The sequence below is a fragment of the Nesoenas mayeri genome (assembly GCF_963082525.1).
Source record: "Nesoenas mayeri genome assembly, chromosome: 10".
Lineage (NCBI taxonomy): Eukaryota > Metazoa > Chordata > Aves > Columbiformes > Columbidae > Nesoenas > Nesoenas mayeri.
In genome coordinates this window covers 3,529,343-3,555,684 of record NC_137560.1, presented here as the reverse complement: position 1 = coordinate 3,555,684, position 26,342 = coordinate 3,529,343, and the positions used below count along the sequence as shown (strand labels likewise).

Here is a 26,342-nt window from a genome sequence, read left to right as displayed (position 1 = left end):
AAATAACGGAGCTATGTGCAACCAAAAAAATTGTCCTGAAAAGTCAAGTCTAGATAGCTGTGAAAAATCAGCCCCAGTTACCTGAGTGAGCATGGACTGTGCAGTATGGATTGTAGTGGCCGCTACCTGAGGGAGATGGGATTACACAGTATGGATTATGGCTCAACGAAGGTGGCTTTGGAATGCTGAAATGTAAACAAAATATCCCTCCTGAAATAATTGCATCTGGCTGCCTTGACTCGGAAACCACAATTTCCCCTGTTGGAATACATGTGAGATCTTAAATATGTAGATGACTTTGGCATTTAATTTCTACTTTATGTTTTAAAGACCTAATAAAACAAGAAGTGATTTAAGAAAAACTTTGTAGGGGAATGGTCAAAACAAAATTGAGAATTCTAGATGCTTAACATTAAAGGGGGGAAGCTGTAGCAATTATCTATGTTGTATTTGACATGGGATGTGTTAGCATTGCTTGGTGCTTTGCTTATCTAATGTGTTCAGACCTGTAGAAGGAAGATTCTGTTCAAAGTGGGTTCAGAAAAGCACATTCTTCAGAAAATTCTGTGACTGCTTCTGAGGTCAGAGCTTCTTGGCCACCCTTTCCAGTCCACGTCCTCCGTCACAGCCCACGGTACAACTGTCTGCGCTTGGTTTCTAAATGGAAACTGGTTTCCAAAGCAGCGGTTGACTTTTATGGGCTGCCTGTGTCTGCTTTGGATTTGTCTCTGTTTGCCTGTGGAGATGACGCTTGACACGGGAGCACATTGAGTCAGGACCAGAAAAATGTGGGATTGTTGTTATCCCAGAATTTCTGTAGGGAAGAGGCTGTCTGGATAGCTGTTGAGAGGCGGCATTGCAGTGGAAATAGTCTCTGGTTATGGGCTCGCAGTGACGTTACTATCAAAACAGTCGGTGTAGGTGTGTCCTTCCTTAACATATTTGAGTTTCACTGAAAGCTGGTTAAACCCAGACTTATTGGAATCTGTGCCTAATGCTTCCTTAGGAAACTATGCAAAACACACACTCGATCCAAACGTTCAGCTGGGTTTAAGTAAAGTTTTGCTTTGATTCTTTTTATCATCCAGAAATGTGATCAGCTCTCAGTGTGTGTATTGTAAATAAGAGGTATGTTGTATATACAGCACAAGGGCACAGCTGGGCCTTTCATTCTGCTCTTTCTTGTACCTCGATCTCCTGTTTGAGCAGCATTTGTAGTTCCTGACTAAACTTCTGAGTTTCCCCAAACCACAGAGATCAGCCAGTGCTGCTGCTTTGTGCTGGAGCATTTCCATTCCCAAAAACTATAGTGCAAATTGCTCTGTCCCTACACAAAATTGCACTAAATATTGTGCAAATGATTATGAATGAAGCCCTTGGAGGCACCCCCACCGCTCCAAGACTGGTTCGTTTCCTTAATTAGCTCCCCCTTCTCCAGCAGCCTGGCATGTAGGTGAAGACAAGGAGTGTCTGTGGTTAGATGGTTTGCCCGGCTCACATAGACACGATGCTTTTTGTGATGAAGGGAAACTTCATTTGGAAAGCAAGTTGTTTTGACAGTTCCATGAAACAGGAAACCCCAAAGTTAAAACTCGTCTCGCTTTCTTGCCTTATTACAGGATATTAATCATACGGGCCTCACTGATTTTTGAAACACTAATTTCTTTGTAGCTATAGGCAGCACGATTTGTCTGCTGGTTTTACAGTGCAGTTTCAGCTGTTCTTGCATCCCGTCAAGCTAAAATTGCCGTAAAAATAGTCTACCAGTGGAACCAGGACTTGGCAAGTATTCTTCAAAGTTGTTTGTGATTCTGATCTGTGACAGAACTCGGCTGTGTTGTCCCCGGGAATGTCCTGACAAGCTCTGGACCTGCAGGGTCCTCAGTTCTTCAGCGCTCGGATTAACCTTCAAACGTGCTGCAAACCCTTCTGTTCTCTGGGCTTGGGGCAGGAGGGCTGGGAGAGCATCCAGAGCCATAGGCACCTTTGTTAAACGTGCGTGTAAAGTGTTGTTGTGTCTGAGAAAATTACAGAACGTCAGTGTTCTCATTTGCAGCTGCGTGGTTTCTACCTAAGAGGCGTATATATAAATTAAAGCGCCTTTGACGGTGTTCTAGGAGATGAGATGGTTTTATTTCATGAATTACTAAGTGACAATTAACTCTGTTTAGACTTGATTTCTTTCAGGACTTTGATCACTGCTGAGGTTAATCTGCTAGGAAAAATGAAACAAAAGGAAACAACAACAAAACAAAACCAACCAAAAAACCCATTCAAATAAAAACAACAAAACACCCCCTCCCCCAAACACAAAGCAAAACAACAAAAAACTAGGAAGGATTGTTATTCATGTGTCAGATACTGTGATGATGAAATTCAGTGGGTGATGTGCGTGTTGTTTGTTGGGTTTTTGTTTGGTTGCTTTGGGGGTGTTTTTGTGCTTGTTTGTTTGGGTGGTTGTTTGTTTGTGTGGTTTTTTGGTTTTAATTCCTGCTGGCGCGCGTGGAGCAGTGGGGGCCCCGTCCCCCCGTGACCGGCGCTGTGGGGACGCGGCTCCCGCGCTTTTCCGTGAGCGGCCGCCCTGAGGAGAGCGGCGCGCGCCGCGTTCCCCGGGAAACCGCCCTCCGCGCGGGCGCGTGGGCGCGCTCCCGTGCTCCCCCTCCACCGCCCGCGTCGCCGAGGGGAGCGGGCGCGGGGGCGGGGCGGCCCAGGGGCGGCTATGGTGGCAGCGCCGAGCTCCCCGCCCGCGACTTCGGCACAGCCATGTGGTGCCTGCACTGCAGCTCCGAGAGGACCCAGTCGCTGCTGGAGTTGGAGCTTGACAGCTGGTAAGAGCTGCCCGGGCGCTCGGGGGGCCCGCGGGACTGCGCGCCCCGTCCTGTCACACAAAGGGCTCCGCTCCGTGGCCGCGAGGCCGCGCCGGGGAGCTGTGGCGGGGGAAGCCGGGCGGAGCGGCCGCTCCCGGGTGCGACAGGGCCCGGCTGTGCCGCGGGGTCCCCGCTTTGTGTCGGGGGGCGGCGGGGCCACCCGCGGCTCCGTGGCCATCGCGCCGTGCGGGACTCGCAGAGCCGCCTGTCCGGACTGGGAAGACAGACCGCTCAGATGAGGTATCCGAGTGGACTCGTGCATGTGTTGTTGCTGGTGGGTGCCAGACAAAGCATAAACCCGCCAGAAGCTCTTTGAGAAGGGCGCTGTTGGGATGTGATCTCGCTGTCCGCGTTCCCACTGAGGTCTGTGCGTGGGCACGGGCGTGGAAACGCTGCTGTGCGTGGGGTTTGGTGTGGGGATCACAACACGCCGGGTGTCACAACATGCCGGGTGTCGCACCGGCGGCCGGCTCAGCTCCAGAGCCCGGGCACAGGCTGCGCTGTGTCCCCGTCAGCCCGCGGGGCCCTGGGGAGGTGCCTGGAGCCCGGTGACACCGCTCAGGGTGAACCAGCCTCTGCGTGATCGGCCAAAAAGAACGAGAAACAAAGTTTAGTTCAGAGCCCTTCAAGGTGGGAATACTGAATAACTCATGCAAGAAAAAGGGATTTACCGTATTAATATGTACAGCCCCTATTGTTGTGATGTTGTTAACTAGCGACATAACATGTCAAAATTACAAAAACACACTGCTCTGTTATATGAGCCACTTGAAAACTCGATGTAGAAACTAGTTTTTCTTGTGCAACGTCGTGTGTGGATTACGACAGACTAAAGTAGTTAGCCTGGCAAGTGCACTTGCAAAAGAAAATTATCTCCGATGCATCGTGAAAGTTTATTCCACCAAATAATTGGATGAAATTCTGAGTGGATTGACTGTTAAAGAAATATTCGATTTAAATAAAGATAGGCAGCGTCTGAAATTGGGTGTGTGCATGTGTGGAAAAATAGAAAAGGAGGAAGTGACTGGCTTCAGTGTGACTGCATATGAGTGCACCAGTGTCTTTTCTGGAAAAGAAAGGAAAAATGTTTTTTGATGAAGAAAAATGTTTTGTAGTACAGTTTAGTGACACATTTAATGATTCTTAAGCCCATTTTTACCCTTAAGGAAAGTACTGAAGTTGAGCTTGTACCTTTCGTGTGTGTGGAGTTGCTAACGTTTGCATAAGAGACCAAGCCTTTGCATGGCTTGTTAAAAAACATAATTCATAAATGTTACTGTAGTGCCAGATTTGCCTGTATTCATACAATTACATTCTGCCATTCAGTCATTGTTTCAGACCTTTTTCCTCCATTTGCACATTGCTGTGCACTTCCTTTCAGCTAAACTTGATTATTCTGCCTGATGTGTTAAAAGAGGAATTGCTGAGTGCTTAGTTTGGATGGTTGTGTTTAACCATGTCTGTTCTTGTGGCAGATACCTTTCGTATAAACACAGAATTCATTACATCTGTCTAGTGCATCAGGAGAACTTAAGCTGTGCTGAATAAAATGACTCATTTCCCATTTTACTTCTACTTTTGTGCCAGATTTGTTGTTGTGATGTCCTCTTCTAGTACCTGAAATTCCAGATATTGAGAGTACTGTTATATCGTAGTCAGCTGGTTTTTTTCTTAGTTAAATAGTTGCTCAGTGTTGGGGTTTCATGTGTGAAGTCAGCTATCATCCATTGTTTTTTCCCATTTCTACTAATCTGAAGTAATTCATTGTCATCAAAATACTGTAGTCCAGGAGCTGGAGCTAACTATTGAAAATTACAGCACTCTGTATCAACAGCATTTAGTTGTTTCTCTGCTCCTTTAGAAGCTCTCTGGGAATCCTAGTGCAGTTAATAAACAATTTGGAATTCAGTTTCACTGAATAATTCGCAACTTTTAGGTAAGGAAACTCAAAGGATTCCGTTTTTCAGCTGAAAAGTCCAAACACCAAGTTGAACAGTAACTCTGATCTGTTGTTCTTGTTACAAAAGTGTGTTGGAAGGTTGCTAGGAGTTGACACAGCGAGTTCCTGCTGGGCAAGGAGAAGGTACCTTTGCTGGCAGCTGGCAGGGTGTTCCTCATGAGAACTGGGAAGGGATTTCTTAATACAGGCATCCCCATGGCCTTACATCATTTTTCTTGCTCCATGACCATTTCATATTTGCAAAATGAAAATTCTCTGAAGAGAACTGTGTTTCTATTTTATATTGCTATATGAAGTTAGTTAGTCTTCATGAGAATACTCTTCCATCACTTGGAAGCTGGGATTGTTTCATGCCTTGGAGGGTCCTAGAGGTCAGGGGTTGGGACTTAAGGTGGAACTGCTTTGAAACAACGGTTTACCTTTATAGTGCTCATGTTTTCTGAGGTGTGAGGATAGCAATTCAGGGATCAAACATGGTGAAGAGCAAGATATAATTATGTAGCTGATAAGCACACTTATGTGATTATTCTAATTATACTTGCAAACCGTATTTGCCCTGAACGCCAATAAGAAGTAGCTGGGAATGATAAAAGCCAGCCTAAAAGCAGCCAGCCTTCTGTCGGTGGGTGCAGGGCATCATCCTGAGCAAACCCAGCACTTGTGGAGGTGCTACCTGTAGGTATTTAACATCTCCTCACATATTTCTGTTGTGCTTCTTGGTGTTTGACACCTCTGATACTCAGACCTCAGGCGTCTCTAGCAGAACATTGGGAAACTGCTAGAGGTGAGAAGTTGCCTTCCTGGTAGAACTGTCCACCGGCTGGTGTTCCAGTTGAAATCCAAAGCACTGCACTGCCTTAGCTTCATAGCCTCAGCTCTGGGATTCTCAGTGAGTCCAACTGGATTTGGGCTGCTATCAGAGCAGCTTTCTTTTGGAAATATTAATGCCGTAAAGATGGCCTGGAAATTATCCACTAGGCCTTCATAGAATCTCAAGGTCCAGACAAATGCACCCTCCTGGTTGTAAACTCATGGGGCTTCTGGTTTCTGCCTGATTCTGACAGGTGCCAAGGAGTGCTTTAAGTTATTGTGTTTTTGAATGTTATACTATTTGAAAAAACTGTCAAGGACCACAATTTGAGGAGAAAAAAACCCCACTTTGTTGCTTTGTGCATCCTGATAAATGGACGTAGATAAGCTGGGTTGTTGCATCTGTTGTGCCTCTTCATTGCAAGGATTTACCATTATTTATGAAGGACATTAAAATGCAATTTTCTTGCTCTTTCAGCATTTACATAGTTCTTTTTCTGTCAGAATCAATGGCAAATTTATTGTTAATTTCTGAGCCAGCCATCTTTTAATCACAGGAGCTGTCAATCAGTTATTGCTTTTTATGTTTATTTAATAACAGAACTGCAGGAGACCTCAGAAACTGTAATCAGGATGGAACCCTGGTTGCTCTATTTGTTACATTAAATAGATGAGGGTGTGCCCCTAACCCAGGCACTGCCTGAGCAACAGAACAACTGGAATTACGAAGAGATGAATCTGGGGTTTGGGGAGAAAGTGTGTTGGTGAGTTGTTTTTTGTTAACCGTGTTTTGTTTAGATTTCATTTATATTTATACAGAGGCTACAATCCAAATTCGTATTCTCTAGTTTTCTTCTCTATTTTGGTTGCCTAACAAGAATCTGTAGTTATAAGAGCTAAATCAGGCCTTGGATTTGGAAGTTCATTTTTAGTATCCTGTATGTTGTCATTTTATGTCAAAACTCATGTAAGTACAGATTTTGTCTAATTCATACATCTTTGTTATACAAAAATAGCTACCGATCATGAGCTTTTAGCAAGACTTATTAAACAAAAACACTTTAGTTACATAGCTATAGCCCTTTTTGTGTTTTTCAGGAATTCATTTGAATTTTATTTGGAGGAAGGACGATTCTAGTTAGGGTACAGACAGAGATGGCAAGTTTATTGCACTGCTGTGATTTGACTCCAGGTTTCCAGAGAAGAACAGATGCTGCTTTAATCCACTGTAGCACAAAGCCCTAGTATTACGTTAAAGGGGACTGCAAATTTAGCTAGATAAATCTCCTTTTGCTTCCTCACAATAGACAAAAGGCTAGAAATATGTTCATAAATTATTGTAAAGATGTCTTTAGTAAAAATAAAGTCAAAAAGCCAAGCTTTGCTATGGTAAAAAAATCAAACCCTTTTGACCCTGTGGGAGAAGCAGCAAATTAGAATGGTGGCTTTGATAGCCTTTAATACTGAAAATTGATGTAGTATATCTGTTAATCAGATTCTTTCAGTCGTTCAGTGTCATCTGAGTTAAACTTGTGCTTAAAAACAATGGACCCAATTCCCTGTTGCCTTATGTTGTGCAAGCACAAAGAAAATGCAGCAGTTACGATTTGGCTTCCTTTCACGTAAGTGGCTATGTAGAGGGCAGGGCAATAGAAAAAGAGCCCTGAGCTTGTTTTGAGGGGTATTTGCGTTGTTTCATCAAAAAAAATTCAGTCACCCTTAAAATTTGACGGATTAACAAGGATGGATGTGCCATGAGTTTAAATGTTTTGGTAAGAACAGAGAAAAAGGAAACTAACTTCCTTCTGTTTGTTGATATATGCATGACTTTTGAGGTCATCTATATGCAAGGATGCAAACCTGATGGATTTTCTGTTGCAGGGTATGTTTACAGCCGGTCCTAAAACTGCACTACAGGAAAGTTCACAATTTGACTTTAATTTTTCACTCTCCACCTTTGTAGTAGAATGGACCAAACTCCATCTCAGATCACATGGAGAGTTAAGTACAGTGGTGGCCATGGGCTTTGTAGCTTAGCCAGCTGCACGTTGGACTGTATCTAACTTGAGTTCAGTGCATTTTGTTTAGTGTAGCCTACAGCTGTAATGATTATGGGTTTGATCCTTTCAGTTTTTGTGAGTCAAGTTGGGGTAGGCCATGTCAGTACTTGCACAGAACTCGCAGGATAAATCTTTGGGAAGGAAGGGAAGATTTAGCTGGAAGCACTCCTGCCTTTAAAGAGAATACCAAAGACAGGCTTTCGCTTGTCATTCAGATGAGATGGACAGCAGTGTTCCTGATCCAGCTGCCCTTCCTAGGGCTCTAGGAGTACATAGAACAGAACAAGCCTGTATAAACCCCTGACTTTCTGGTCATGTTTTAGCTTAATAACAGCTTTTCTCTCAATCTAACTTCCCTCTGGATTTTCAGTTGGGAATAAAAATTATCTTTATTTTTCTTTCTGACATGGTTCTGCTTTATTGCAACGTGCTGTGAAACAGCTGTTGAATTTCCATTCTAGAGGTGGCTGGGGTGACTCTCATGCTTTGAAGTTAGTGACATTTTGCAGGGTGTTGAATGTTAGATAGTATTTTCAACTGTTCTTAGATTCTTGAAGGAAAGACAGCTCGTTATTGTTGTTTATGTATAATTTTCTTATATTTTACTCTGTGAACCTTATTTAGAAGATACCAGTGACGTGCGGAACATTTGTTAGAAAATGGTTTCAAGAAGGAGCTGATTCTAATGCTTCAAGTTTTGGGAGAGTGGGACCACAGCTAATAGTTTCCTATTAATGCTAGTAGAGTTAATGCTTGGTGAAATTGAGAGAGAACAAGGTTTGCCCAGCCTTAATGGAAATTCTCCCGAATGGTGACATCCTGGTGCAAACTTGGATTCTTTTTTTTGTTATTAAAAAGCAATTAAGATTGTTTTATTAGGTTAGCCTAGAAGAAATAAGCATTTCAGGTTTTCCTGTGCTGCCACAGTCCAGCATGTTACATAAGATTATTTTGGACTGTCTTTGGTTGACATTTTCAAAATCTGTCTTTGCACAATATTTCATTTTAAGTTCACAAAATGGTGACTGTTGTTTTCAGGAACTGGACTTCCACCTTTGTTCTAAAAGACCATTGTCCATTGTGGAAAGATCTATGAATTAAGTTGTGGTAAAGAGCCTGTAAATTCTAAGAGTGATCAGAGTTGTGTATTTTAGACCTGCTGTTCTTTTGTGGTTGATCTGCCTCACGTACAACCCCCGGCTAAGCAAGCGGTGTCAGCAAAAGTCAGTGCAGATTGTCCGTGCTTCTGGGAGCGAGAGTTTCAGAGCTGCACGGGGCATCTGCGTGGTGCACGAAATGGAGCTGCTGCAGGCTGCAGTACAGCCGAACAAGTACTCTTGTTCTGTGCATGTGCAGTAAATCCTCTATTTTTAGGTACTGCTTGGAAGTAGCTAATAAAGTTATTTAGAATGTAAAGCAGATCTTAAAATTTGATAATAGATAAGCTTTGTAAGGAGAAAGTTCTTGGCTTACAGTAAGCTTTGAAGTAGCGTTTATAGGTTTCCAAGACAGGAATTGCAACCTGTGTTACTTTTTAAATGTGATCAGTGAGGTGGGTCAGAAGTCCCAATGAAAGCCTACATTTAATTCCTCACTAACAGAGAAAGAACTATGAAGTACAGGCTCAGCATAATGGAGAGGAAATGTAAAAGGAAGGAAGTTTGTGGATCAGAAAAAGCATCTGTCAGCTCTTCAACTGATTTAGAGGCCATAAGCAGTCTTCTGAGGTCTTGTTTTCCTAAGAGTGAAGATTTACACATAGTAAGACACACAATATCCTTCTCAGTGTCTCTGCAAATATTTTCTGTATTTAAATGCATTGCCTTGAGTCTAAGTAACAACTGAAACATTTTCTTTTCTACCAGACTCCATACCTCAAACAAAAGATTTCTTACAGTTTTATTTCCTTAAACATGATGTTCTGTACACTTTGATATAAAACTTGGGTGTGTTGCAGAGGATAAAAATCTCACTGGTTAGCAGTGATTCCGTTCCAGTAGGTTACAACACAGACCGCTGGGTGCGTGCACAATGTGCAAGGCCAGTTCCCGTTCTCACTAACTTGGTAGCAATGTTCTGAACTTCACTGGAAGCAGGAACAAGGATTCTGTGTTCTCATCTATTTTCTTTCCTACCTGGTGAGATTCTCCCATGCCCGTTGGCATTTGTGCGTATTGAAATTACATTGTACTCCCACAGAGAAAACTAGTAGGGTTTCTTTGTCTTTTGGGTTTACGTCTTTTTGGACTTGGCACAACATAGTTGGCAGTCAAAATGCAGGGTTTGTGTGGTGTTTAAAACTGAGTCATACTATTATATTACATTATATGTACTTCTAGATTCATTTAGATCAGCAGAATATCTTTCTCTGATCAGGCTTTTAACAGTCCATCTTTTTTGAAGTACGTTGCTCTATAACCTTATGAGGTTTAGCTGTAACTTCACAGAGGAGTCAAACAATCACTGAAAGCTGAACAATCCATTTCTTTCTGATCTTAAAAGTGAGAAAACTTTAGCCAACTATTTCCTAAATCCAAGTGAGAAAACGAAGTATCTCATGTTTATCAGTGACATTGCTTTAAAGCACAATATATTATTAACTAATTGAAATGCAATCCCTTAGTTGTTTTAAATAGGTCTTTTTGTATAAGGTTTGTTTGCAACTTCAGTTAAAATAGGACCTAAAGGAATACAGTTGTGTTGTGGTCTGTGACTTCACCCGATACAGTGTCCAATACAGAAAGATGCTTTGTTGTTATTTCTGCTGCCTGGAGCCTCAGTGTGCTCTTTGCTTTATGATGGTTCTCAATGTCCTTCTGCCCAGGCACACAGACACACCTGAAGAGAAGGGCTGGCCTGCTCAGTAATTGTTCCTGGCTCTCTATACTGCGTCTGATTTATAATAATTTTGAATAGCAAAGGGGCAAAACCTTAAAATGAGTCAAATTATAGACTTTATCCAGTGTATTTTATCTAAGATGAGAACATACTTTTGTTCTAGGTATGAAATTTCAGTGCCTGAAACATTTTGTTTACTCAGCAAACAGTATTTTATTAAGGATCTTTAAAATAATTCATGTTTATAGAGTATATAAGAGAGCAAAGAAGAGTGTTATCCACCAAGGCCTGAACGGGGAGAGGAATCTAGTGATCTAGTGTTAATATTTAGTCTCTTCCAGAACCTAATTGCCAGCAAGCTGCTTCCTCAGCAGTGCCGTTCCGTGTCACCGCTGCCTCCGGTGGGCTGGACACAACAGCTGAAGCCACAACAGAGGTGAAATGCAAGGATGGCTGCTGCAGGATGCCAGGGATTTTTGCGTTATATCAAATGCTGCTTCAGCTGTGTGTGCAAATCAGTTTTTTCTCAGCTGCAGAAACTAAATCTTCCTCTTTAAAATGAGCGTTGTTTAAAGGTCATGTAATGATATGAATGGTAGAAGGTTTGTTCATGACTTACTGCCTTAAATTCCTGCTGTATGTAGTGTAGATATACTAAATAAGAGGATTCCAGTTGCTGAATGATATATCTGAATAAATAATAAGTAGTTGAGGTCAAATTCTACCACAGCTGCATTGAGAAACTATAGTTTTCTGAGCTTATCCTATTGTGTAAGAGTTTACATAGGAGGAACAGGACAAAGTCTGCAGCGGTAGGTAGACCTTCAGAGATTTTGTTAAATGCTTGGATACCACAGTTACACTGAAAAATTTTTAGCTTTAGTCCCTGTAAGAAGATAAGCATCCTTTTGAAGCATACATGACATTTTCTGACCTTAGTATGTTTTATGTTGATGCATCAAGAGGAGAAGCTGACCATAAAAGAACCCTCTAAAAATGAGGCTGGTAGATTTGAGAACTCTTCCTCCACAAGCCTCAAATTATTACCATAGTCATCTTTTAATAATATTTTATCCATTTTTAAAAATAGTTTGAAGTATAGAATATGGTCACTACTGAATAAACATGTGCTGGGTGATGATTAACCCAGATTAGCAGAGAATGACGTCTGTCTTTACCTGAGATAGAAGCTAACATTTGTAAGCTGTACTCAGGTTCTGGTTACGCTGTCAGTTTCCTTCGTTACTTTTCAGCTGCTAAATAATGAAAATAAAACACAGCTTTACCTTTAGTGGGTAGGGTTCAAAAGGTATTAAATGGGTTCTGGGTGAGGGTTGGTTGGTTGGTTGGTTGGTTTGACCCTTCTGTAGTAAATACTTGTGTCTGGTGGCCAATATGCTGCGCTGTTTGAGTTAGACAAAGGTGATTTGTGAGGTGTTTCACCTTCCTTCTCCTCCTTGGAGGCTGAAGATTATCTCAGGTAAGCTCTTCTCAAGTGGATATTCTTAGTTCTTAAATCTCTTATAAAGGTCATTCCCTAAAATGGAGACATTGGGTAGGTTTTTGTTTGGCTCTCTTTTCATCTTACTGTTGTGCATCTGCATTTCAGAAGAGAAAGTGCATCGATTCCTACACTCCATTTTGGCCTGGAGAAAATCATCTCTCATCTTTCTTCCCCTGCTCTCCACCACTATTCATGGCATATAAGACTGTGAATCAAAATGCCCTTTTAAAAACAAAAACAAAAACAAAACACATTTTGGTAATGACTTTTATGGGGTCATTTAGTGAGAATTAAAACTTGGTAGTGTCCAAGTGAGTAGATGTTGGGGTTTTTCTGTAATGTTGAACCTGGAACTTGGACCCGAGAGCAGGGGAAGGTTTGCAGTGCACATAGTGGTACTGTCAGTGGTGTCAGGGGGGTTTGAACTGCAGCTGGTGCGATTGGCAGTCTCATTACGTAGAACATTACAACATGAAGTGGTTGCTTTGTTAGTGTTTGCTTCTGAGACACATGCAAATTTTGTCTGGATTTTTCTTGCAATGACATTTAAATTCAGTCAGATGAATTACCTGGGACATTACTTTGATGTACATTCAAAGGTTTCAGTTGGTTTTAACCGAAACAGCAGTATTGAGAGTGCATTGTAAGTAAAACGAGTTGGTCAATATTTCTTTCCTGGATCAAAGCTTTTGTCACTGCCTGTGAATACTGTTGTCCATCATAATGGCTTTGAACTTTTGGCAGGGTATATTTGAAAGTAGATTGGTTCGTTAATGTTATTGCGTTATTGAATCTGGGCATTTGTGTAAGTTCTTAATATAATTGACTTTTGTTTACTGGACAGCACAAAACAGACATGGCAAATAAGAACTAGATTCTAATCTGTTGCAAACTGTGCTAATGATGTACTTCTGCTCAAATGCTCTCACTCCACTGGGGAATATTGCAGTGGTTGTGGGGGAAGAAAAATGCTAAAAACCTAGCTTGTATGAACTACACATGACAAGTTTTGCGTTTTAAGAAGTTACATTAAGAACTTTTTGTGGAGAGTAATTTGAGATAATACAATGCATGTATCAGAGGTTTAATTAAATACACCTCCTGGTTTCTAGGAGAAAGCACCACAGGTACTGAAATGTAAGGCAGCTTTGAAGCAGTGGGGTGTACCCTTGTGTCAAATGAATGCTTCTGTTCAGATTAAGTTGTCTATGGGGAGCCATAGTTTTAGTTAGTATTATGTTTGTAATTGTCATTTAAAATTTCACGTTCAAACTAGGACTTCATTGCACTTGTAAAGAGAAAGTTATATGCAAGAAATGAACTTTGGTAGAGGTTTGTTCCTCTGTGGAATGCCTAAATTTGACCTAAACATTTTTGCCATTTAAATGGGGTTTTTTCAGGCCTCGATGGAAGTGCCTGACCATACCAGCTGCTCTTGCAGCTGCCATCATGCGTCTCTGTTACCCAGAGTTAGTTCCATGGGCGACTTCTGGTCTGCATTCTTTGAGCTAGGTAGAGAATTTGGATCCACTTCAAGTGGGTATCTATAATTAGGAGTTATGATCAGAGTTTGACTTTTTTAGCCTCCAAATTTATAAAGAGGTAGTTGGCATAAACCAGATGCATAGCACTTCTTCCTTCCTGAGCATTTGGGCCTGTTTAGGGTATTTATTTTTGAGTGAGGCAGAAGTTTTACTGGGAATCATGTTTATGAAGTGAGGTTTGAATACAAAAAGCTTGACTCTTTGGTTTGCATTTAAATCCATCTCATAAATCATATGGCAGAGATATAATGTTAATGCTTATGGATAGAAGAGTATCTTGAACAAAGGAATAAGCTTGCTGAATTGTTCTAACAGTAGATATGACTTAAAGAGAACCAGGTTTATGTGCATTTTTCCTGAAGAGAATAAATTACATGGATTCAGGGAAAAGTAAGCAAGTTAGAGAGGGCATGAATTTGATTGAGGAATTTCATGAAGAACTACTCATGCAAGTGCTTTGCTGTTTAAATTCCTCATTAAGTTTGATTTGAATTCAGGTTATACAGACTACCTGGAGTTTTGACTGCCGTCTCTGGCAAGTGATGCTGTGCCACAGTCATGCTTTCAAAACTGCTTCCTAACGAACAGTGGCCAAGCTGAGCAGTTTTATCATCTCATCCTGACTGGTATTGTAAGTTGGCCATGTGTTTCTTAGTGCGTTCATATTACTTGTGCATTCTTTCCACATTTTAGAAGAAAAGAAATATATTCTGTGAACGTTTGAACTTGTATTCTTACTTTTAAGGATCTAAAATGCTACAGAAAAACCTTTAAGATGTAGCAGCACAAACTTCTTATATTGTCATACTTCTCTTTATGTCCAAAACAAATTTTTTACAGAATGAATATAATGCTGATTGGTTCTCATGCCTGTACCATCCAGTTGTTAGGGCCTGTTTTCAATTTAATGTCTTTATATTACACTGTTGAACATCCATTCTAAATGAGTGATGAAAATAACTAGTGATTTCAGAGAATGTTCATTGGTAAAATGATTTCTCAAGTATTTACTCTGTTTTGCTGGGAGGCTCTTTTGGTTCTATTTTAAAATGTTGCATGCAGTTTTGGTTTGGCATTTATATTATTTAGAAGTATGTTGAATTTCTTCGTTGCTTTGAGTTCCAAACTAAATCTGCAACATACTGGTTTGAACATTTGGATGATTTCTGTAAGCATATGTTCTCATTATCTTTGTATTTTAGTCCTACAAATGCACTGGGACACTTCACTGCTTGTAAACTCTGAGGTTTCTGGAATGAATAATTCTTTGCATCTGATGGTTACTGTTATTTACCTCCTCTTTATATGAGTGTAGTTTTAAAGATAAGGTACTGGGCCTCAGTAAAAAGGGAGTTTCTGCTTTCCTGGTTATCATCTCTCATAGTATAGTCTCTCCAAGAGGTAAATGCTTGTGCCTATGGATTCAAACCTGGAGCTTCTCTGATCATTTTGCCATTATTGTCAGTGGAAATGAGTAAATCTAGACTCATGGAAAAGTTTGGAGTTTGCTCCTTACTGAAATGTAGATCTTGAGGACTCTTTCTAGTTTCCATTTCAAGCTCAAATGTTGAAGTTTTCTTGTTTTTCAAAATTTTGTCTTTATCGTGCTTCTTTGTCATTTTGCTGAGATAACAGCTCGGCAAAATTTAAAGGAAAAGGAAGGTGTGAATATAAAAATGAAAAATCAAAGAATAACAGTAGATATTTAAACATCCTGAATAATATGTTGTCTTAAAACATGATAGTAGTTTTAGAGTACTGATGGCTAATTACAGCCTTTGTAATCAGAAGTAATAACTGAAGGTATAAAATGAGACACAGGGAAGAAAAGACCTGCCGAGATTCTGCTGCTGAAATGCCCAGAGAGGAAACGTTTTGTTTTGGTCACAGCTAACCACACATATGGTAGTTAGGCAGAAGGAGGGAGGAGACAGAGCGTTTTCTTATTAGGTAATTCTTGAAATGACCTTACCACCTGAGTACTGGGTAATAACAGTAAAACCATGACCTTTTGCTAGCTAGCAAAAATATCTGCTTCCCATTTTGTCAGCATGCATCTCCCATGTGGTTGTTTAATCCAAAGATACAACCATGCACCATGTTACTCAGCTTTGACATCTAGGCAAAGGAGTTAGAAAAGCAGCTTTTGGCAGCCGCTCCCTGCACGTTGGTTTTAGCCTTCGCTTTGGTTCCGTCGCTGTTGTAGCACAGGGCACATCACGGGTAAGTGCAGCATGAGTTGCACCGCGGGCTGACCCGCAGCTCACTGCCGGCCCACGGAGCCAGCAGATCCTGCTCACATGCACGTATGTCACTTCAACTCATGTATTTTAATTTAAAGTTGTTTGCAGAGTGTGTGGCTTAGCTCTTGCAGGAAGCCTAGAGCCATACCCACACGAAAGAAAAGCTAATGCCTGAATCCATCCCTGCTTGGTATTTAATACTGGTTTATATTCATTGAAAAAGTAAAATCAATTTGATTTTCACCAATAGTTTTACATATCCATCAAGATATGTTAAAAATACTGTACTGAGTCTGTTTCCATTTTGCTCTAAGCCTTTCATCTTCTCTATTGTTCCTTGATGCAGTGGTGTTTTGGGTATTTTTTAGCAGTCTTTACAAGTTGAGATTCATGCTGGAAGAAACTTCCAGTGTCAATTTCTGATAAAATACTGATACAGTCAGTGCCAGCCGCTCTTGCAAAAAAGTAATTTAGAGGTACAAAGAAACAAAGTTTTTCCATGTCTCTGTTGTAAAGTTTTGTTCATGCAAAGTCATATTAATAGTACTAATTATCTTAAAATATTTGATTTCCATTTTCACTCTTCAGCTGCTCCATTCTCTGCTTCTTTGTAAAATATTGGCAAATAACCTTTCTCTTTTTCTGGTTTGGCAGATAATGAATGTCTATTTTCTGCTGAAACAGGAGTGTGATAAAACAATTGGAGTTCTAAAAATGAAAGGTTAATTTCAACTGGTTTGCGTTCTCCTAATATTACCCAGTTGCAATACTCACCATATTGCCTGTCTCCCTAGCAGTATGCTATTGCACATTGCTGCGGGGATGAACCAAAGTCATCCACTAGAGTTTTTTAGAACTAAAATTATCAGTAATTCTACTGGACGTGTATAGTAGACGGCAGATGCCTCAGATTGGAGACCTTTCTTAAGAAGTTATTTCTAATTCCAGCTGGGACTGGGCCAGGTGTTGTGCTGTCCATTTTTGCGGCATACTTCATGTACCGAATTTCTCACCCCTCTGAGAAGGACAGCGTGTGCATGGTGCCTATGGGAAGTATTGCTAGAGGGGTGGCCAACTGCTCCCCTGCTCACAGGGGACTCATTCAAATTCTTCTTGCAAGCCTGGAGCGGAATCCCTGACATTTTTGAGCGTTGGCATTTTTCTAAGCGGACAGATAAAATCCGCCCGTGTAACCTTGCAGGAGGTGGCTCATGTTCCGAGTCCGTTTTGAAGCAAAGGTGCCCTTTTTAGCATATGGTCTTGCAAAACAGACGTGGGTGGGATGATTCTCAGTTCCCTACTCCTGTTCCACAATGCTCTGTGTGCGCTTCCTCCATAGCGGAACGATACATCTTGTCATCCTTAACCATGGTGAAATATTTTTCTTTTCCAAACTTACATAAAGTAGTAAGAAATAGAAAGCAAGTTGCTTTTCTTTTGTCAGTGGTATTTCATTTTTATGAAATAACTCGGATGAAGCTTCAGTTACTCTTAGTTCAAGGGACAGGGAAGAGCTGAATGGGAGAAAAGCTTCAAATCCGCAGTTTGGCCTGTGCATGCTTGTTTGCTTTAGAGGGCTTTCTGCGCCAAGAGATAATTACTGCCCCGCTTCAAAGGTCAGCTGAGATGGCGGGGAACGGGCCTATGAGCAAAGCGAGAGCCAGCGTTGCGGTCAGTCAAGGATCATATTTATGTCTGGAAAAAGTCTGAAAGACAAACTAAAAACAAAGAAGAAACCCCTGACTTCAATCAGAGCCTTAGGCAGAACCTCCTCCATTTTTTTCTGATGAGGGCAGTACCCTTTTTGTTGGTGAAAAGGTGAAGTGATCCATTGAAGTTATTATTAAAATGTCAACATGAGATTATAATCAATGTGGAAGGGTTATTAAGTAGTTCACAATTTAAGGGTGAGGAAGGCAAAAAGGGGAAGCAGTGACAATTCCTGACTTGCTGTTAAAAACAAATTTACCATACTTGTATGAAAATGACTTACAAATAAGCTTGTAATTAGGAACCTGAGGTACGAAATAGTGTTGCCTCACAGCAGAACAGAGAAATGTAGTTTAGTATTTAAAGAGAGAATGTGAAGCAGTTCAGTATCATACTCATTTCTTTAATGGTGACTTTAGAGGGAACGATTTGTTTGTTTTTGATGGGTGGTTACACAGTTTCAATGTCACTAGCAAAACTCTGGATAATTAGTGATTTTTAAGTTGAAAGCCAGCTGTATCATGGAGGGAAAGGGATTAGTTTCCTGTCAGCTTCCTTTTGGAAAAAGTAACGTGTGCACACTGAAAATATTTCCAGCTTGGGTAAAGTATGTTTGAAAATACCTTTCGGGTAGAGTCATATTTTGATGGGCGAAGAAAGAGGACTTGCTTTCAGTTTTACATATTTATAGAAACGTTTTGAGGAATCTAAAGGGCTTTTTTCTCCTTCGCTTTCCAACGTAGCCAGTGTTGAAGGTCTGAGCGCTGCTGCAGAAACCGCTCTGTGAGCTCTGTGTGTGCAGCCAGGCTCACGCATTTCACTGCTGAGAGGCAACGGGAAGGCTTTGCTTTTTTCTCTTCATATACATGCGAAGGAAAGCAAAATAAGAAATACAGAGTGTGGTGGGTGCGTGGAATTTTACTCCTTTAGAGTGTGGATGTGCCTGTTCCTGAAACAAGAGGTAGGGAAGTGCTGCAAGTGCTTATATTCATGCGTGTGTGGTGTGTTTACTAAGCCTTTTGTGGCATTTGAAAAAAGTCAAATTTTGTTTCTCTATTAATGCTCTGTGTACGCAGGACGGGGCACATGGTAAATATTTATGTGAAACATATGAAAAAGGCAGACTGTGGAAGAGTGAGAGTGCATACCCTGTTACAATATAAGAATGCCCTACTGTAAATACAAAACAAATACGAATTACTGTTAGTCACCAGTACTCCAGGATAAACCTTGAGTAGGACTCAGTTTAAAATGTTTCCTATTGTGTACATAAAGTGTTTGTTTCTTTATTCCTTACCAATAACAGCATTCATGTGAAAATGAAGTGGTTTATTTGCCAGATAGCTCCTAGTGTGTTTTCCCTACCTGAAACTATAGCTTTCATTAGCTAGAAACACCATCCCTTGGGATGCTTTACTACAAAGTATCCCGTGGGAGCAAACCTTCACTAGCGGGAATAAATGAGATTTCTCCTGGAAGTACTTTTTCCCAACTTCAGTTTCTAGAAAGACAGTAGCTCACAAGATCCATTAAATCCCAAATCTCCTTTGAGTAACGTGAAAGTAATCCTCTTATGTCAAACTGTAGTATAACAGTAAGAAAGTATTGCTTTTATTTGTCAAAGCAAGGAAAGACACAAATAAGCATCTCCCATTTTGAACTGGAACAAGTTGGAAATGAGCAGTCTTACAAGAAATTAAAAGTTTTCATTTGTTCTACACAGAAGCTGCTGAGTGACTTACTCAGGATGTTATTAGTAATTACTCTAGAAAGTTAAATGACGCTTGAAACCTCCGTTCTCCAGCTTGATTCATGCTCTGAAGATGACCTCTGTAACAGAAATAAAGACTTGCTTAGATTAGAGTGAAAATGGTGATGTTTGTTGACATGAAAGCCACATTACCCTATCCTAACTGCAGCTGAATTTGAACACAATGAGTTGGATGTCTATGTAAAATGATACAAAGCAAAACTATGCTATTTGTTGCTGAGAATTTTGGTATACAGTGCTCACCTGTGGATTTTCCTGTCTTTTCCTTCTGCCTAGTGTTGAGGGGGAAGCTCCGAGCAGTGAAACTGGCACATCTTTGGATAGCCCATCTAGCTACCATCAAGGACCTATAACACACAGCTCAGCTATAAGTCCAGACCACTACGATCATTCTGCTTACGGGCTGTATTCCGTCTCCCCTGGACAACAAAGGTCTCGGAGGCCGAAACTTCAGCACTCGACATCCATACTGCGAAAACAAGCAGAGGAAGAAGCTATTAAAAGGTCAAGATCCCTTTCTGAGAGCTATGAACTCTCTTCAGACCTACAAGATAAGCAGGTATTTGAGCTTTGTGACCTAATCTAGGAGAATGGCAACGTGCCTGTAAACTGGGAAAAATATTTTCCAGCATCACTTCAGTTGTGATGCTGAAAAGACCCTTTTTCCTGCAACCACCTTAGTTCAAAGTAGTCATACGTCAACATTTCTGAGGTTTTTGACTCTTGTGTGTGTGTCGTCCCTGTGTCCCATATGCCTTTCCCTCTTCCCATAAACAGGGTGCTCTGAGTTTCACTGATAGATGGACAGTAGCCAATCCATCACTGGTTTTTAGGGGGTTTTTTTCAGTGTGTTGTTTTGTTGGTTGGTAGTTTTTTGTTAGAGATCTTTCTTGCCACGGAATATTTTGTTTACTGTGAATCATTGTGGTATATTGCATAGTCACTCTGACTTTTATGTTAACATGGCGATAGAGGAAGCAGGCAAAATTCCACAGACAGGAAGCAGACTACTCCTGATTTTGAACCACACATTGATAGGTGGTGAAATTTATAGGGGCAAAGTCTCATTTTCCATCTGTTTATTGTCCTGAAAATTCAGGTTGGAGAATCATATAATTTTGTTCCAGAGAGACCTGGAAGAACAGAGCTTGAGCTCTGACATAAAGGTCAAGTAAATAAATATCTGGGAGAGCAAGTATGAGTTCAGATTAGCCTGTGTGCTCACCAAATTCTGTACTGGAGGGATGACCTACCACAGAATCCCAGAATGTCAGGGATCTGAAGGGCCCTGGAAAGCTCACCCAGTGCAATCCCCCCATGGAGCAGGAACACCCAGATGAGGTTACACAGGAAGGTGTCCAGGCGGGTTGGAATGTCTGCACAGAAGGAGACTCCACAACCTCCCTGGGCAGCCTGGGCCAGGCTCTGACACCCTCACCGGGAAGAAGTTTCTTCTCATCTTTAAGTGGAACCTCCTGTGTTCCAGTTTGTACCCATTACCCCTTGTCCTGTTGCTGGTTGTCACCGAAAAGAGCCTGGCTCCATCCTCCTGACACTCACCCTTTACCTGTCAAGCTCCCGATTCTTGATCTAGATCATGCCAGCTCTGCTATTAAATTGGACCTCCTTGTGAGATCTAAAATGCGACTTCCCTTTCCACCTTTGGCAGTCATTTTTGCTAGACATCTTGTAAGGGATTGATATAGAGTGCAAGGCTCACAAAAGCCATCTCCTGCACTGCAGATATTCCACAGAGCCTAATTCCTTGCCAGTTTGATAGAGAATGAGGACTGCAGATGTTATTTTGTTTTGTTCAGGGAGTCCTGCACAATAAAAAGTGACAATGATACATAAAGGAAGCTTGGTACTGAAAAGTTGCTTACTGCTCTTAAAAAGCTCTCGTTGAAATCTCAGAAGGTACTTAAAAACTATTTAGGAAAATGTCCAAGGCTTTACCTACAGGCAATGTGCATTAAATATGCATTAAAAAGGTGCATTAAATATACATTAAAATTTATTAGGATTATCAGTCACAAGTCTAGGCAAATTCCAAAATACTCAGTTAAAATTCCCACCAAAACCCCATAAGTTACAATAATCAATGGCGATGCTATTTTCTGTGTAAACCTGAAGGACAACAGCTTGTTTGCATGAATCAGGTCCAGGTAATTTACTTTATAGAATATTAAGTTTTGTTTTAAATTTTCATATCAGCTCTGCTAGTTTTATTTGGCACTTAATTTTGAGAGGAGAACTAAATGACAATTCATCATTTGTTTTGAGATTAGCCCAGCAAAATAATCTCTTACGTAGTTGTTTCAAGATGCAGTCGAAAGGACAATTCCTGAGCAGTGATCTGGATCTGAGCCCATCTGAGAAGTTTGCCTCCTCAGTTTATTAACTGTGCATAATAGTTTTTGCATGTAGAATTAAAAACGAAAAGGTTCGCAATTAAAAAAAGACAGAAAGGACATCATCTTTAATGTGGGAGGGGAATGGGAGCTGCTGGACCTGGCAATAGCATTGAAACAAAAATGTCAACAACTCCTGAATAGAATGCATGATGGACTAGAAAATGATTTTGATTTAGTTCCTCCCATAGAAAGTGACACACATCAGTATCTGAACTTAGCAATTACTCAGAGAGATCTCCAAAGTATGAGGGGGAGACGTACATGTAATCTAAGTAATTAAACATGGTGTCCAATGAAAAAGGGGACTTAGATTTGCAAGCAAGGAGAAATGACTTTTGAATCCTTGCAGTATAATGAAAACTGTGTGGACTTACACAAAAATGCTGTCAGAAAAATGGGTTTAATTTAGTACTAAACATAGTATTTTGTGATAGATGTTTTGTTTGAATAATGTGGATACAGGACAGACTGATCAGAAATTAAATATTGGGGGCAGAGAGGAGCAAACAAGTTATTCATCTTGTTCACTGTTTTTTAAATAAGCAATGCTTTTCCTGTTTTGGAAGGAAAGGTTTGAAAATATCTAATGAGTATACTAAAAGTATTTTTGTGTCATTTTCACTAGGTTAAATTGCTAGCATTTATAATGTATTTATTTTGCATATTCATTCTGTTAATTGGAAACACTGGCAATGTCGACTTTAATTACAAGAATGAAAATAGATTTGAATTTGTATTTAGAAAGTCTGAAATCTGTTGTTGCTTTGAGGCAGACTGGGGGTGTGGGTGTTCTCTCAGAGCAACCTCTCTGGGAGCATACGGCCTGGGAGGCCCAGTTTTCCCTTGATATCAAGCCTGGGTGGGTGAAACCATGTTACCTGGTTTTTATTCACGTAGAAAGTGATGCAGTCCTGGAAAGGCAATAGCCGCTTTTAGAGTTTCCTCCCAAAAGATGGCAATTTGCGTTATACTTGGATTTCACTTCTCTGCAGTTGTCCCTTCAGAGACAGAATGAATGCATTATGCTGCATTGGAGCACTACCTTGTCTGCTTGGACAGGGGCACACCGCTGCTAACATGTGAAAACCAAAATGGAAACACACACACACAAATTGCTAACACCTTTATTTTATGTGACAGTATTCACGTAGTCATATTTTTGTCTGTATTTTTGTGGTGGAACTTGCAAATGACTATTCGGTTCAGCATCCATGCAGTTGTTAGTCTGGAGCTTTCAGTTTTTACTTTCTGAAACAGTATACACTTGGAGAAATTTCTGAAAATTAAAGTTGTAAGAAGAAATTTTTTTTGTTATGCTTTAACCTTGTTATAGCCTGCATCAAGTTACAAAGTAATTGTGTTCACCCTTTCACAGGTGGAAATGCTAGAACGGAAATATGGAGGCCGTCTCATAACTAGACATGCTGCTCGTACTATACAAACAGCTTTTCGCCAGTATCAGATGAACAAAAATTTTGAGCGTCTTAGAAGTTCTATGTCTGAAAATCGTATGTCAAGACGCATTGTACTGTCCAATATGAGAATGCAGTTTTCCTTTGAAGGACCTGAGAAAGTCCACAGCTCTTACTTTGAAGGAAAACAAGTTTCTGTTACAAATGACGGGTCAAAGCTGGGATCCCTGGTACAGTCTGAATGTGGTGACCTTGGAGAGTCAGCTACAATGAAGTCTCCAGCAGCATCTACTGATTTTAGTGATGCTATAACAGAACTGGAGGATGCTTTTTCCAGGCAGGTGAAATCCCTTGCAGAGTCCATCGATGACGCACTGAATTGCCGCAGCCTACATTCTGATGAAGTCCAGACTCCGGATCAAGTCAGAAGTCGTGAGATGGAAAGGGATAGTTGTGCTCAATCTAAACCAGCAATTCACAATGTGGATCACAGGAAGCTTGATGAGATGACAGCGTCGTACAGTGATGTTACGTTATATATTGATGAGGAAGAGTTATCTCCCCCCCTTCCACTTTCCCAGTCAGTAGAGAGACCGTCCAGCACAGAATCTGATTTGAGGCTCCGGTCTGTAAACTCTTCTCAAGAGTACTGGTCCATGACCCACAAAGATGATAAGATAGACACTGATACGAGCTGCAGGAGTACCCCATCCCTGGAGTGCCAGGAGCAGAGGATGAGAATGGATCATCTCCCCTTGCTGACTATAGAGCCACCCAGTGACAGTTCAGTGGACTTGAGTGATCGCTCCGAGAGAGGTTCCTTAAAGAGACAAAATGCCTATGACCGAGGGATCACTAGTCAACAAGGAAGCCCAAAACACATCCCGCACAGTATTCCTGCCAAGATTATATCCCGAGAGGAACCGGAGGCGAGACATAGGGCCAGGCCTATAGACAGTCATTTAGCTATCAATGGCACAGCAAACAGGCAAAGCAAATCCGAGTCCGATTATTCTGATGGAGACAATGACAGCATCAACAGCACTTCCAACTCCAATGATACAATAAATTGCAGCTCCGAATCTTCTTCTAGAGACAGCCTAAGGGAGCAAACCTTGAGCAAACAAACATACCACAAAGAAACTCGCAACAGCTGGGATTCCCCTGCCTTCAGTAATGATGTTATCAGGAAACGCCATTATAGAATTGGACTGAATCTTTTTAACAAGTAAGTTACAGTATTTTGTCCTTTTCTCTGTGTTCAGTAGAAAGGTAGCCGCTGTACCAGGAGTATTTTCTCTTGTATCAGATAAGTGAGACTGGTGTCTGATACTGACTTTTCAGTGAAAAATAAGCTGCTTGTTATGACTGTTCATGTTCGAGTGCTTACAGGTTGTTGTCTTCATAGTTCAACAGCTTCAGGGGAAAAGAACAAATATAATTATGTGTGTATATATATAAATATATATATATAGTAGTAAACTAGTGAAGAAGTTGGATCAGATTCCTTTCTTATTGAAAAATGTGGTGGCTTCATCCTGATCCATTTTTGGTGTTATAACACATTCAGATCTCTTCCTGCCCTAATCATGCAGGTATTGTAAAACTTGCCGTATGGGAATTAGAACAAGCAGCGTAAGATGAGTTTCCTGTTTAACGCAGGCAGGACCTGGAATTTGGTCAGTGGCTTTCATCAACACTTTGATACTAAAAAACAATGCGCTAAATATTTTTATGCTAAATGAACTTTATTTATCATAAAATTATCATAAGATTTTTATTTCTGCCTATGACTTAGTTTTCCCATGTATGGAGTTGTTTAAAATTTCTGTAAAATGACTTTTAAAGTTTCTTCGTTGGACACTCCCATGTGGCTGTAGAAAACCATGAATATTAGAGGATAAAAAATAATATGACTCTAAACTCTATTGACATTACTGGGGTTACACATATCTCATTAAAACTATCTCATTCTGAAGATAAGAACAGGTTGGCATTAGAATTCCTAGTTTTTCTTCACTGTTTAGTTGCTGCCTTATGTGGCAATTTCCCTGCCCTAGAATGGATATAATTTACTTAAACTTTTTCTGGTACTAGTGCTTAGAAAGCTCCTCAGAACATTTAGATGTAAGATGCAAAGCACCAAAATTTTTGCCTATTTTTCTTTAAAATATTGTTAGCAGCTCACAGTGTTTGTATAAGCGTTTGGGATTCTCTACAGAGTACTTCAGGAGTTCTCTATGAAAATTGTGTAGCTTCTGAAGAGCTAATAGCTATTTGGGCGTGCTGCCGTAGACCTTGCTGTGCTGGCTCGTGCGGCTCGAGTGAGTCCAACCCTTCTTTTCAGCTTGCGGTGCTGTGATTTGTTTTGTTTGATTAATAGGTCGGCGGTTCATCGTATAATGATATGTTGTAACATTGCAGATAATTAAAGCTTTTTGATGCCATCACGTGAGGCTGTGCGTTACAATAGGAAGTATGGGTTGGCCAGGTTTGGCTGTAAAAACGTTCAGGTTGGTTTTTTTTTCATCTTTGCAAACAATTAGTTGGCTTTTACAGAAGCTTTTAACCAATTGGAAGTATGTAAATCACAGGATGTCTGCAGCGTTTGCTGCTCATGAAGTAGACTGGGTAGAAGAATATATCGATTTGCTTTTTTTAGAAGGTTTGAAAACATTAACACCCGTGGTGTGGGGGGTGAGGAGGAAGGTGCTGATGCTGTTTGGCTGACATTTAAAAGTCTCAGTGTTTGCTCTTTTTTTGCACAGTAATTAAGCCTTAAGCAGTCAATGATCAGTGAACTTCAGGCTTGATAATACACTCTTTTGAGTCAATTGCAGGAGGGCGTAGGAAAAAAGGTGAATTGAAGTGCTCAAGCAGCAAGCGGAGATGAGAGCGAGCACTGGAAATTGTCACATGCTTCTGATCATGTGCCCTATCAGTAGGAAGCTGAAAGTGAAAAATAAACATCAGGAATAGAGAAGAATAGAGACTGTCACTTGAAACACATCTAAGTCATCTTGCTGAATGGACTCGAACAAAGAGAAACCTTTTTTCTCAGCTGGCTGCTTGCAAGGTGACTTGCAGTTTCTTAGCAGTGAGTTCTAAAGGCAGCACTCCCGCCAGCTCCTCTGTGCCTGGTCTTTTGCTGTTTGCTGTTTCCTTCCCCCACCCTATTTTATCTCCAGTATTGATAGAGACCTGAAGAT

General features: G+C 40.8%; 1 protein-coding gene across 3 annotated transcripts in view; it reads left to right on the top strand.

The window, feature by feature from the left end:
• Window positions 1–26,342, top strand: part of IQSEC1 (IQ motif and Sec7 domain ArfGEF 1) — a gene marked incomplete at both ends in the record, with an annotated part of 318,984 nt that overhangs the window by 251,052 nt on the left and 41,590 nt on the right. For 2 of the 3 annotated variants that reach the window (XM_080350600.1, XM_080350599.1), the window contains 2 exons: window positions 19,584–19,866; window positions 23,097–24,361. In XM_080350600.1, the coding sequence (XP_080206726.1) occupies window positions 19,584–19,866; window positions 23,097–24,361 (1,548 nt within the window). Of the gene's footprint in view, window positions 1–2,763; window positions 2,829–19,583; window positions 19,867–23,096; window positions 24,362–26,342 lie in introns of those variants that run through there. The other variant, XM_080350601.1, reaches the window with a different exon arrangement.